This window comes from Gadus macrocephalus, chromosome 22 (assembly GCF_031168955.1).
Source record: "Gadus macrocephalus chromosome 22, ASM3116895v1".
Taxonomy (NCBI): Eukaryota; Metazoa; Chordata; class Actinopteri; order Gadiformes; family Gadidae; genus Gadus; species Gadus macrocephalus.
The window spans coordinates 12,497,390-12,511,726 of NC_082403.1; the positions used below are offsets into that span (position 1 = coordinate 12,497,390).

The 14,337-nt window shown below is 44.4% G+C and overlaps 1 protein-coding gene across 1 annotated transcript in view; it reads right to left on the reverse strand.

Moving 5' to 3' along the window:
• Positions 1 to 14,337, reverse strand: part of LOC132451575 (cytoplasmic dynein 1 intermediate chain 1-like) — a 43,973-nt gene that overhangs the window by 28,105 nt on the left and 1,531 nt on the right. Inside the window, 7 exon segments of the mRNA XM_060044145.1 lie at positions 8,333 to 8,448; positions 9,020 to 9,079; positions 10,507 to 10,548; positions 11,451 to 11,456; positions 12,039 to 12,126; positions 13,919 to 14,033; positions 14,313 to 14,330. Of these exon segments, the coding sequence (XP_059900128.1) occupies positions 8,333 to 8,448; positions 9,020 to 9,079; positions 10,507 to 10,548; positions 11,451 to 11,456; positions 12,039 to 12,126; positions 13,919 to 14,033; positions 14,313 to 14,330 (445 nt within the window).

Below are 14,337 nucleotides of genomic sequence, written 5' to 3' on the forward strand. Positions count from 1 at the left end.
TGCAATTATCTGTGAGTCACTAGGAATAGCGTGCGCAACATGGAAAAGAAAACTCTTATTTTGCTCAAATACAGTTTGGCCTTTCTGTGTGGGTTCAAACCCCTCCTGTGTGGCCGTGTAGTGGGCAGCCTGCATGGGGACGTGAGGTTGTGTAAGCATCTGTAGGACAGTGGTGGGCAAAGATAACCCCATCCTGATTCATAGAGAGAGGAGGGGAGGAACATGAGGAATATGAGAACAGGAGATGAGAGATGAGCTGATCAATTCGGCCATGAAGGCTGAGCCAAACAGGAAGTCTAGAAAAGCGTGTGTTTGTGTGTGTGTGTGTGTGTGTGTGTGTGTGTGTGTGTGTGTGTGTGTGTGTGTGTGTGTGTGTGTGTGTGTGTGTGTGTGTGTGTGTGTGTGTGTGTGTGTGTGTTTTTGTCTTTCTGTTTAGTTGCTTGTGAATTTGTTATGATAGCGTCCTCATGAACTGCAAATACAAAACAGTACAAAACATTTCTTCCATTATAAACTAGAGGCCACACACACGCACCCACAGCAATACACACACAAATACACACAGACACAGACAGACAGACACACAAGTTGGTCTGCTTGTTCTGTTGTAGCAGCCCTGAAAAAACATCGAAACAAGCACTTCCATATGTGGGCTAACACACACACCCCTCCCTTCACACACACACACACACACACACACACACACACACACACACACACACACACACACACACACACACACACACACACACACACACACACACACACACACACACACACACACACACACACACACACACACACACGTACAACCTCCAACACCAAACACACACACACACTCTAGATTTAGACTTTCAGCGAGGCACACATTTGTGTATACAAATATAACCAGCCGCTTGGAAGTGTGTTCCTGGCAATCTTTGTCATAAGAAACCACTAAACATGAGAGCAGATGTACTGATATTAATTTCATTGAATCAAATAGCAAATATGGGGGAAGATTAAATGTGCAAAGTGCCACGTGTAAAGCACATATGCAAAGCAAAGCTATGTGCAAAGCATATGATCATATAATTATATTTTTATGTATTTAATTTGTATTCACACACCTGATGTGAAAACTAAAGACGATACCTTTTCCTCTTTTAATGCATACAATATTTGCATTGTTGTCCAACGGCACATAAACAGCTCACCATGCTGTCCTATTTGGAATAACACTAGAAATAATCACTGTAGATGATATGTAGTCAAACAAGTAGATATGAATGTGTGATCACAAACACTCACTCACATCTATCCTCATGAATAAGGAATAAATTAATCTCAAAGAAATACATTAATCTTTCTAAGGGTAAAAAAACCTGAATAAATAAGGGATTAATTCATCAGAAAGAAAGAAATGTATCTTTCTTTCATTCTTTCTTTCTTCCTTTATCCTCTGTATTTCTTCCTCCGTTAGTCATTTCTCGCCCCCTTTTCCATCTTTCCAAAAGCAATCAAAAATATACAAATGATTAACAATGAATCCGTCCATTTTTTGTAGGGTTTTCTTTTGTACTTTTAAGCAATCACTTGTGAAACGAAATTAATTATTATTAATAGCGGACGAAAGAATGTCATGAAAAGCAATCAGGGTCATAAAAGCCAGACATGTGGAGTTAGCCCCATGAGGCAGTTCCAGCCAACCTCAGTTCACAGGCAACGCGAGGGCCTGCATAAAAGCTCTGGTTGCTTCCAATCTGTGTGTGTGTGTTTGTGTGCGTGCGCAAATATTAATGTGTATGTGTGTGTGTTTGTGTGTGCACACATATTAATGTGTATGTGTTTGTGTGTGAGTGTGCGTGTGCGTTTGTGCATGTTCGTGTTTGTGTGTGTGTGCTAAGCCTTTATGGGCTTCGATGCTTCAGAAAGACCTTTCTACCTATTAGGAACCATTACCAGTCAGAAGAAAGCAGTAAATGCACCAGAGAGGTGTATCGCTACTACTATATAGCTGCCATGTTCAGAAGCAGCAAAGCTAATGTGCCAGAACAGACTGGAGAGCGTTCTCACACACAGACCGGAGCAGATCCTTGCATACAAACACCCGTTTGCACAGACACAAGCACAAAGACCACATACACTCTCAATGCACTCTTGACCCAAGACCCTAACAAGGGGCTTAAGTTGCACACAAACACACACACACACACACACACACACACACACACACACACACACGCACACACCCACACATACACACGCACAAATAAATGCTTATTTGTGGTTCATTGGTTACAATTACTGCTGTAATATCATAACTGCTGCACTTAAGTTATCCAGCAACATTAGGCAACGTCTCTGCCCTTTCACTTACTCTCGCTCCCTCTCTCTTTCCTTCACTCACTCTCCCTCCTTCTCTCCCTCACCCTCTTTCTCTCCCCCATTCTGTCTCTCTTTCTATCTCTCTCCTTCTTTCTCTCTCTCTCCCCCATTGTCTTTCTTTCTCTCTCTCCATCTCGTCAAATATCTCTTGCTCTCCATCTCTCCTTTTCTTAATCTTTCCATCTCTCTCTTTTCAATACATCCATCTCCTCCTCTCTCCATCTCCATCCCTTTCACATTCTCTCCATCCCTCACCCTTTTTCCATACCGTCTCCCTGCCTTCCTCATTCTCTTGATTTCCCTCCACCTTTTCCCTATCTCCATCTCCATCACTCTCCCCCACCCCATCTCCCTCTCGGATCGCTCTCCCCTTCCCCATCTCCCTCCCTCTCTCTCTCCCTCCCTTTGTGTCTTTGCCCACAGTGGGTCTATTATGGGTCTTTTAAAGCTCAACCGAGCAAAACCAATTTACTCTGGACTGCACAGGGCCCTGGTGCCAACCCACACGCACACGTACACACAAAGACACACGCACACACACACACACACACATTCTAACTGCCTGGCCTACGTGGACAAAAGCCCACACTGATTATAGCACGTGCTCCTTCACAGACATACACACCCCCACACATGCACACCGACTGTTTGACAGTGGGAGCCGATAGCCCTGTTCCGATTGGGATCAGGGGAGTTAATGGAGCTGCCTGCTGCCCTGCTGCCCGAGCCAGGACATGACTACTGGCCTGGCCTCGTCTGGTAAGAGAGAGAGAGAGAGAGAGAGAGAGAGAGAGAGAGAGAGAGAGAGAGAGAGAGAGAGAGAGAGAGAGAGAGAGAGAGAGAGAGATAATGGGACACCCTAAATAAAAAGGCAAGTATGATGCCGGCACATTTTGGCACATGGCATCATCAGGGAATCCAAAAAAGTATTTCTGCCATATTTCTGAATTCCTCCTGGACCTTCTGCATGTGGATCTGTCTGTGGTGGTGACCTACAAAAACAACTGCACTAATGTTCTATCCACGCAACATTAGACAGAAATGCATCACTACATCATGACTATGTAAGATGTTACCACTATATGAGAATGTATGCGAATAGATTACATAAAATAACAAAATAATGGGCACACATAACCATCTGACCACCAGCCTTCATTTTCCCAAGGGAACTCTATTAAAGGCCAGGGTTTAACCTAACTCAAATTATCCAGGGATATGTATATTCACATACACGCACGCGCACACACACTGCGTTTGACCCCAGCAGGACAAGTTGGCAGTGCACGTTACACTAGCTCTTATTCTATCCCACCAGCATGTCTTTATGTGTTAAGAGTGTGTCCATTCACTGCCATTATGAGACCTTGTTAATCGTCTGGAGCCAACCGTGACTAGTGGAGATAATCCGATTGGCCGACACAATGGACAGTGCTCGGGACAGACAGACGGACGGACAGACATCGCCGGGCAGCCAATGGGAAAAGAGAAGCTACAGGGGGGGGGGGGGGGGGGGGGGGGGCTGGGGGCTGGCTTCCATATCACCGGCGCTGATGGAGGAAGTGAGAAGTCATCATATTAAGGCATTATTAAATGAGAGTCACACGCAGGCCAATGGGGGACACACACTCTTGTGTGTGTGTGTTTATTTGCATGCGTGTGTGTGTGTGTGTGTGTGTGTGTGTGTGTGTGTGTGTGTGTGTGTGTGTGTGTGTGTGTGTGTGTGTGTGTGTGTGTGCCTGCGGCACAAACTACACCAAACAGTTGATGTTGAGGAAAATACAATTACAATCAATTTTCAATTTGATTCAATAACAAATTATACGTGTACACACATACCCCGACACAAAAACAAATGCACAACACAAGGAAAACACACAAGCACACACGCCCGAGCCACACACCGGAGAAAGCGGGTCAGTGTGAGAACTAGCGGTGTCAACAGTTCACCGAAAGGTCAACCCATGAGAGAATCTCTGAGTCACCAGTAAGTTAAAGTGATTAAAGAAATGACGGTGGGGACTAGAGTCCTTTCTCACATGCACCGCTCGCTCTGGTACAGGTCATGTAGCAACGCAACAACACACATTGTAACGTCATTCATAACGGTTTGAAACAATGGCGGTCAACTGATCTGGTGCTTTCACGTTATCGGTGGGAACGTGAGATAGGGCCGAGTCGTGGTCAGTCATGAGGAACTTTGTGTTTGAGTAAAGCGCTATTATGTGAAAACCTTCAATGTGTGTGGCGTGACTCATCTCAGGGCTATGAAAATTGTATGATTGCTGTATGTATATTTTTGCTGGTGCTCTGCTTCGCATGGGGTTCAGAGGTATGATGTCTACTGTCATGGGATACGTCTCCGCTGCGCATGTACGCACACACACACACACACACACACACAAACACAGACGCACACACACACAAGAATACATACATATGGACACACACACACACTCTCCCAAGAATCTTGCGGGCCTCTGCAGACATCTGATCGCCTCTTTTTTTCGTCCACAGTGTTTTTTTCCCCATACGCTAAACTCTCTCACACACCGACCGCCCGGCCGCTTATACATCCTTCTTTTCCCGCCTCGACTCTGTTCCCACAAACGTCCATTTCTAGAACATAATGCAGAAACCACCCCGGAGGCTAATCACACACACACACACACACACCAACACACGCACATACACACACACACACACACACACACACACACACACACACACACACACACACACACACACACACACACACACACACACACACACACACACACACACACACACACACACACACACACACACACACACACACACACACACACACACACACTTGGGGCTCCTGAGGGCCCCAATAAGACCCCAGAGGAGAAGGACGAATGAATAGACAGGGAAGAAAATAAGACTAGAAGAAAAACATTGAATTGAATGTGATGAGAAGGAGGGGGGGGGGGGGGGGGGGAGTTAATTGGAGGGTAAAGTACAGAACAAAAGACGACAAAGAATAGAGTAAGTAATAATTAGTTAAAAATAGGTTGCAATATGTTTATTATATTTTTATTATTCAATTGCATAAATCCTTATTTTAGGATAATTCCAAGATTTATTCTGATCACAAGAACCGATAGCGATCTGACAACAAAAATAAAGAAATTCAAATGTATTTCAGACATGCCCAAATTAGTTCACGGGGCCACTGGGGCCACAACCTGCTGGTTTCTCACACACACATAAAAGCTCCAGTCACATGGTAGTGATTGACAGATTGTTATCCTTTGACCCAGCCATTGCAAGCTGCTTCTTCAAGCCTGAAAACTGAAACATTTTCTATGTGTGTGTGTGTGTGTGTGTGTGTGTGTGTGTGTGTGTGTGTGTGTGTGTGTGTGTGTCAGCTAATTAAAATGAGGAACCCCCAGACCTGGCCTGAACAAACACAACACACAGCTCAGACAGGTGCTCCAATCAACATCTGAAGAAACACACATCCACACACACACACACACACGCACACACACACACACACACACACACTCGCACAGTGCAGGAATAGAAAGTTCTTCAGAGGTCAAGGTCACCTCCCAAAAGACCTCCAAAAGACTGCTCTGGCTCACAGATGTTTTATAGCACACACACACACACACACACACACACACACACACACACACACACACACACACACACACACACACACACACACACACACACACACAGACACACACACGCACACAAACACACACACAAACACACACACGGACAGACGCACACTTCAGACTCCTGGTTGTGCTTAACCACGAAGAGGCAAGAAAAAGATATTACTTATGTGAAGAGTGTGTGCATCGTGTTTGTATGTGTGTCTGTGTGTGCGTATGCATGTGTGTGTGTGTGGGCGTGCATGTGTTTGTATGTGAGCATGCTTTCGCAAGCAGCCATATCCATGCAATTCTGCAGACAGAAATGCATGCCAAAAATATATAGCGGTGCCCATTGTCATTTGTCCAATCACTGACGAAACAACTTTGTCATGGGGTATAGTGGTGGTGGTCAGCCACAATAATTGGTATGCTACGATCGAAACGGGATGCTTTGCCAGATTGCTGCGCTGACCCTAACCACGTGTACCGCTTTGAGAATCGCAGGGTTTAGCATTTGCATATCTGCTTGATTGAACCTTATTGAGGGCATGTGTGTACAAAGAAAATGTTGGCAGTCATCATTGGCAGAAATTAAGGACATGGGATCTCTCAATCTTCCCTGCATACGGTTTTCTCCGAGCAATGCACAGTGAAGCAATATATGGAGGAGCAAAGGGGTTAAGGAAAGGCAGAGCCTGGAATCGACACCACTTGGGTTACGGGTTCAATTCCGACTGCATGATGATGATGCACTATTCACGGTATTGTGCGACACTTATTTTAAGGCTGGGCGAGGTGAGATTCTATCCGGGACTAGCGGGAATGGGGGGGGGGGCGAGGCATGGAGGAGAGGGAAGGGGAGGAGTAGGGTCCATACCAGACTATGTATGATAATGACAGGAAACAGGAAGCACCGTCCCCTACACAGCCCACCACCCCGACCCACTGCCCTGCGGCGGCCAGCTGGTATGGACCCGCGGAAGGGATGGAGAGAAGACCTCTGTTTACTGTACTCTGTGTGCATGTGTTTGTGTGTGTGTGTGTGTGTGTGTGTGTGTGTGTGTGTGTGTGTGTGTGTGTGTGTGTGTGTGTGTGTGTGTGCATTCGTGTGCGTCTGTGTGTTTTTTTTTTACTGTTTTACAGTTCATGTATATGTGGGTTGGTGAGGCCGTTTGTGAATATGTTTACAGGTGCTCGCTTATATGTAGTGAGTGACGGGATGTGGCTGGTCGGTCACTATGCATGTATATCCTGTCTCATTCTCACACACACACACACACACACACACACACACACACACACACACACACACACACACACACACACAAACACACAAACACACACACACATACAAATACACACACCAAACTCACTCACACACACTCACGGTATTATCTTAAATAGCATGTGGTTCCGTTTATTGGAACAACGGTACGTTTCCAGTAAGTGTCACCCGTCCATGCACGGCCTCCGCCCCCGTGGCAACCCCCCCTGCCAGCCCCCCCTGCCAGCCCCCCCAGCCCTCCACCCCCCCGCCCTCCAGCCGAACAAGGCCGATGGTAAACTGAAGCCCTTCTCCTTGGATCCCCCACTGCCCCCCCGTCCCTCCCTCAGCCAACGCCACCGCCTCACCTCTCAGCATATGGATGCGTTTAGTCAGGAGAGCGATCAAGCACACACACACACACACACACACACACACACAGACGATTCCCCTCTTTTTGGGCCAAACCCCTCCCCCCTGTTGTAGCGTTTGTAGCCCACCTCCGTGCAGAAGGCCATAATGGAATTAGACTCGCTCTAAACTAATCTTTCAAATGTGGTGATACTTTTACTACCGAGTAATATGCGTTAAATTGAGTTTTAAATGTGTTTGGCTTAAGAACTGGAACTCCCAGTGAGCCCAGCGTTGTGTAGCTGGACTAATCAAGCCCTGCAGAGGAAGGATTTGAACTCTGCAGCTGGAGACGACATTAGCATCAGAAACGGAACTGAGCGGGTGTCCCGTTAAGCAGAGATAATACACTGGAGTTTAGACACCCCGTCAAACCTGATTTTATGATGGGGAGTCTTGAATCTTTTCTTCCTTTCATGTTCTCGCTCCATCTCTCATTCACACTCACACCCACACACACACACTCACACGCACACGCACACACACACACACACACCAATCATACACCAGACCAATACTTTTGTATTGTGTTAAGACACATATTAACATGCGTGAATGCACACACACACACACACACATACCAGCTTGTGAGTGGGCTTTTTGGAAATTCCACGGAATTTTGTAAACACAAACACACTCTCTCTCTCTCTCTCACCTTCGGAGAGGTGAGCGGTGAGGGGGGTCTGGGTCTCCTTGCAGTAGGAGACCAACTCTTTGGGGAGGAAGTCCACCTGGACGATCTTTGATGGCCCCAGCCGCTGCATCCGACGCCTGTGGAATAGAGACAGGACGTTGTCATGGTGATGCATTTGTCTGTGAGCTTATTTTATTCTTGCGTTAGAACATTGGCTGCCTATTTTTAGTCACTTAGCAGCCATTCATAGAAAACGATTGAATTGTAATCTAGTTTGAATCCAGTTACATTGAATTGGTGTAATTTTAGTCAAGTCATTAAGGCATGTCATTAAGCACCTGCTTGCCTACAGGTTGTGGACATTGGAGATGGAACCCAGTAAGTTTGTGTTTGAGCCACTACACTCTCCTACCCTATACTAAAGCCAAGAGCATCTGAAGACTGAATTTAGACTGCCAGATGTGATGATTTATGAGCTGCAATGTCATTTTTCACTATGATATAAATACCTGCACTTTATATGATTCAGAGAGTTCATGTGAATTACCGGCTCATATTCTTTCAAATATCCATCAATAATCATCTCAATGAGGATACCATTCTCACTGTTATTTGAGCGCCGCACCTTCTGACGATAACCAGGGGCTCTGTGATTTGTTTTCCTTGGAAGACAAGAGAGGAGACGTGGAAACTAAGACCGAGCCTCACCCAAGTTCAGAGTCTGACTGCAGCTGCAGCACAGAGGGGTCTGTGTCCCACTGCAGTGTCCTGGTTTCACCAGCAGGGGGAGCCAACAGAGAGGGAGAGCATATGAAACAGACCGGGTTACTACTCGTACTTATATATGCACAGTGACAGAATCGTCCAATGCATGCAAACAATTCAGTAAGCTGATGATATGGTTGTGTACATTATGCTGTTTGAAGCTGAGTCTGCAGTCTATCTAAAATGTCCCACATAAAATGCTTATACTTTCCATTGTTATAGATTCATAAATCTCCAGGAACGCAAATATCATGTAAATAACATCATTATTGACAGCAAGTAAACAAAGCAGACTTAACCTTTAATTATTTAAAAATATATATATGATTTTTTATGGATATTTTATGCAATGAGGGAATAATGGGAGAGTGGTGTTGAGGATGTATATCGTTCACATCCAGAACAGGATGATACATTGAATTGAGGATCCATGTATTGAGGAAGCTATGCCAGCTACCTCTGGCACTAATTTAACCATGTACAGGCAGCTACAGAAGGCTGCTCAGCATACCTACGTTTGCAATGCAGAAATATTTAAGGGTAATACTGATTAGTTGATTAAAGATATATATAAGGGATTCAATTCAATTTAGAGTCATCTAAATAAAAAAATATAAATTATATAATAATTATTATATATTATTATATAATAATTATACAATATATAATTATATAAAATATTATAAATAATAAAATATAGAAACGTATTATAGCAGAATAAACTGTTTCTCACTGTCTTCAGTAACCTCAATTTCCATTATCTTTGATCCAAACTGATCAAAGATTCATATGGGTAAATGCAAACACAAATCTACACATTCATTAATTGTAATGTTTTTAGTATAATTATCTGCATTTGCAACCATATACTCCAACGCGCACTGTGTGTGTACATTCTCTAGGCAGGCTGGCGATGCCCAGACCTGCTGTGTGGCCCTGCAGGGGGCTGGGAGGTCCCTTCTGCTCCTTCGATGGGGGACAGCAGCTTATAGAAGCAGTCAACATGCCTGTTATGACTCCAATGTCCCACTGTGCCAAAGCACTACTTTATCCTGACAGTTTTTTTTTTTTTACAGGAACACCACCGGTACTTTAGGACGCTGAGCCTGTCAGACTCCCCCCCCCCCCCCCCCCCCCCCTCCCACCAACCCCCCACCGCAGACAGAAGCGGTTAAACCGACTCGGACGACAGTGCAGAAGAATCATGCAGGCGTTAAGCGTTGTATAAAGGGCATCTGAGGGCTGTGCGTGTTAAGGGGCCACACGGACGACAGGGCTTCAGACAGGTGGGCCGGGGGAGCAGGGAGGCGTTAAGGTGAGCTGGCCACGCGGCGGCGAGGTCCTGGGTGGTCGGGCGTTTAGCGCTGAGGGGGTGACACCTCAGCTTTTGGGGGGGGGGGGGGGGGGGGGATTGAGGTGGAAGATCTTACCTGTCGCTCAGCGCTTGTGACTTGTTTCTAGAGAACCCTGACCTAAGAGGGGACATATACAAACAGCACAACACAAATCACACACACCCCCACACACACAGACGTGCACACACGTACGAGCACAGAGGGGGCCCCAGGGGGAGGTCTCGTATCGGCATGCCATACTCTGGTGGGGGGATTTGGGGATTTATCAAATAAATTCCAGGCACTGAACTATCTCACCGATATGTAAAATCCAATTGGTACAAGCTAAAAAATGAAGATAGGAATCCATATTCTTCCATTGTCAGTCCCTCCCCTGTGTGTTGTTGGTTTCCTGGCCCTAACTCCACCCCCTGGGCCATACCAGAACTAAAGACCCTCGACGGATCCACCCCAATGTTTGGGCGTCACTCATACATGGACCTCAACAGGGAGTAGCAACCTGAGCGAACTGGTGAGACATGGATGACCAACTTCAGCTGTGATGTACTGAATTATTGATGTGATGTACCGATAAATAAATATCGGCCTAACATTGGATGGAGTCACTGACCCAAACTGGACGGTAAAGTCAAAGTATTTAATCCCAAGTAACTGAAGTAGATTAATGTCATGAAATCGTAGGTGGGGTTGGGCATTTTGCTCATGTCAAACATGACACCTTACAGGTGGCCTGTGGACATTGGGGTTTGAACCCAGAACCTTTAGACTGGGAGTCAATGACCCTTAACAATCTCCTTCCCTAAATAGTATACTCCAAATATGTTTCTTTAAAGGAGTATTACTATGTTAGCTGCTGACCAGACAGCATCAAGAAACTGTCTGATTATTTCAATGGGTTGACTGTGTTCATGAAAACATGATATGTTGTGACAATTTACCTAATAGCAACAATGTTTTATAAAGAAGAAAAAACACCAGACCCCACAACATCAAGTACACTGACACACTCTGATCCTTACCTATATCTGTTGCTCCCAGTGACAGACAAAAAGAAAACATATACAGTATAATCAAATAAAACGGTTTCCAATGTAGCCACAAAGCACCTTACAAGTTTACTGGTGACCTCTTAGACAGCATTAAAGGTAAAGGAAATATGACAATATATTATGTTATTTTATATGAGGATAGCTACCTTCTTAACTTGTTTGACAACTCAAGGTCAAGCGGACTGTTTGACTTTGTGAAGTGAAGCGCTAAAATCAGATGTAACTCAACATTTGCGCAGTTAGGAATAAATATATGAAGAATGGCAAAACTAAATACATTCCTGAAGATTCCCTTTTAGAGTTAAAACTGACATTGTGAGTGCATTTTAATGTAAGTTGAAGGTAAAACAAACTTTCTCCCAATAAGGGATAGCATATATTGGAAATATATACAGAGGAAAATAATTATATAAATAATAATTATGATGAGGTGTTTTAATCTTTCTCAATACAAATGATATCCGAGAATGAATTATAATTACTCTTAAACAGGAACGCTACTCAGATCCAACCCCTAGGGGGCGCTAAAGCACCACTGAGGAAACTAGCCAGCCTCACCTGCCGGCCGGCCCGCCTTCAGCAGAGTCCTGGCTCCCGGCCTCGCTGGGCGTGCTCACTGATTTGGAGGGGGACACGGGGGTCGGGACTAAATAATGAAAATAACATGTATCCAGCATTAAAGGCTGCAGCGGATGGACTGGTCACCCCAAGCAGGGAGAGGGGGCGGGTGCCATTAAAATAACATAACATAAGAAAGGGGAGATGTTTTAAAATATAGGTAGAAAAGCGTAATGGTGGATGGGGAAAGAAAGGACAAAAGTTTTAAAACAAAATGAAAGAAGGGGGAAAGAGCATCAAATTGTTTTTTTTCTAGGTTTTTTTATTGTCATGGTCATTATTATATCGCTCTGTTTGCTTCTTTCAAAAGTATAGTTTTCAAAGTATTTTCATAATGCATATTATAACTGCATTGGGTAGGTTTAAGTGTTGTTTCAATGTGGCCCACTACAGAACACTGCTGAGCCTTTCCCAGGGGCTGCGGGGTGTGCCGGGGATCCTGGGAGTTGGAGGCAAAAGAGGAAGATCCTGAATCTGTCGGTTAGTTTAGCACAGTGGCGTGTATTCGTTTTTCTTTTCATATCTTGGGACACCATTATAGATTTCTGTCAACGTGAGGAAACAAATGTTGAGGAATGCAAAATTAAAGATGAAATAAGAATAATATAAATACATCAAATGATATGAATGATATTAACTTAGATTAAATTGCCAATGGACAATGTGCACAACATTTTAGGTTGTGCAACCCATTGCTGCTTGATAATATTTACAGTATACATAATAAATGAAGGCAGAGTGGGAATTTCCAGGTTTAGAAGCAAAACAAATCAAAAATAGTATTTTGATTTACATTTAGTATTTATCTGATACATTTACCAGACACATTATCCAAATTGAGTCTGACTTGACCATTTGGATTTGCTGGTTATATATCCACAACTAATGTACGACTGATAAGAACAATTTGTTGGGAGTTGGGCAGCGAAAACATTGCATACTCTTAAACCAGGAATTGTCCATCACTGATAAAAGTAATATAAACCCAGCGTAAACATATATGTTTGAAATGAGAAGTGGAAAATCAAATCATACACAGAAAGGATAAAAAATGCAGATGATTTGAGCTATTTTATACTTTTTGGCATGCAAACATAACTGCAGTATTCACATCATTTTCACTAAATTTGCACCAAATGTACTCAATAATATTGGTAGGCCACTTATACATACAATGCACAGTACAAAATGTGTAAAATCTCCTTAACAATGGGTATATAACTTCTACTATAAGCCAATCAAGAATTGACAACAGCTTATGCTGGGGGTATAATATAGTGGTATTGTATATCAGTCCTATCCGGCTATAAATAGGGCTTAGTTGTGGAGAATAGGAATCCATAAACGCCATCTTGATCTTATTTTTGAAACCAAAGCTTACTATCGAAGTTATTTGGTTTATAGGCCGTATGACACACAGGTAATGACAAAGAATGAGAGCTAATCAGAAACAGCTATGGGGGGATGTAAACAGCTTTTTCTGACACACACATGTACACAATAATGGTAGAACACAAGTGTTTACAATACGTATTACGGAATGATCTAAACACTTACAATGGCGTTACATACACTGTACCCATGAAGCATCTCTGCTCCACAGTGTTTACTATTGGGACCCAACACATATTAATTATAATATGTGTTTAAATATATTTTTTTATCTATATATCAACGGCAACATTTCAGGATTAGCTCATAAGAGTTGCCAGCATCGCAAGTTCGGTAAGCATGTATTTCATTGTGCAGCGCTAAGGGGGGTGTGGTGAGGAGTGGGGTCGGGGGGGTGCAGTGAGGAGCGGTCCTAGGGGGTCGTTTACCTAGTGGGGGCTCCGGGGAGATGCCGATGCTCTGAAGCAGGGCCTCCGTCTCCCGGCGCTTTCGGTCCAGGTCTGAGTCCTGCGGCGCCGCCTCCGCCTTCTGCTGGTTCTCTGACTGTACGGTACAAGCACACACGTGTCAGCTTCTCAACGAACACACTCCCACACACACACACACACACACATACGCACACACAAACGCACACACCACACCCATATGCACAATGATGCAATGATGCATGCTCACATACACACTCCTGTTCTCATGCCTACACACACACTCGCACACGCACGTGCAGACACACGCTATATGACACACACAACAGCATAAGCTCATCTACGTGCTTCGATGTGCGCGTGAACATGTGTATCTGTGTGTGGAATGAACGCTCACCCGAAGCTGTGCTGCGGCCTGACAA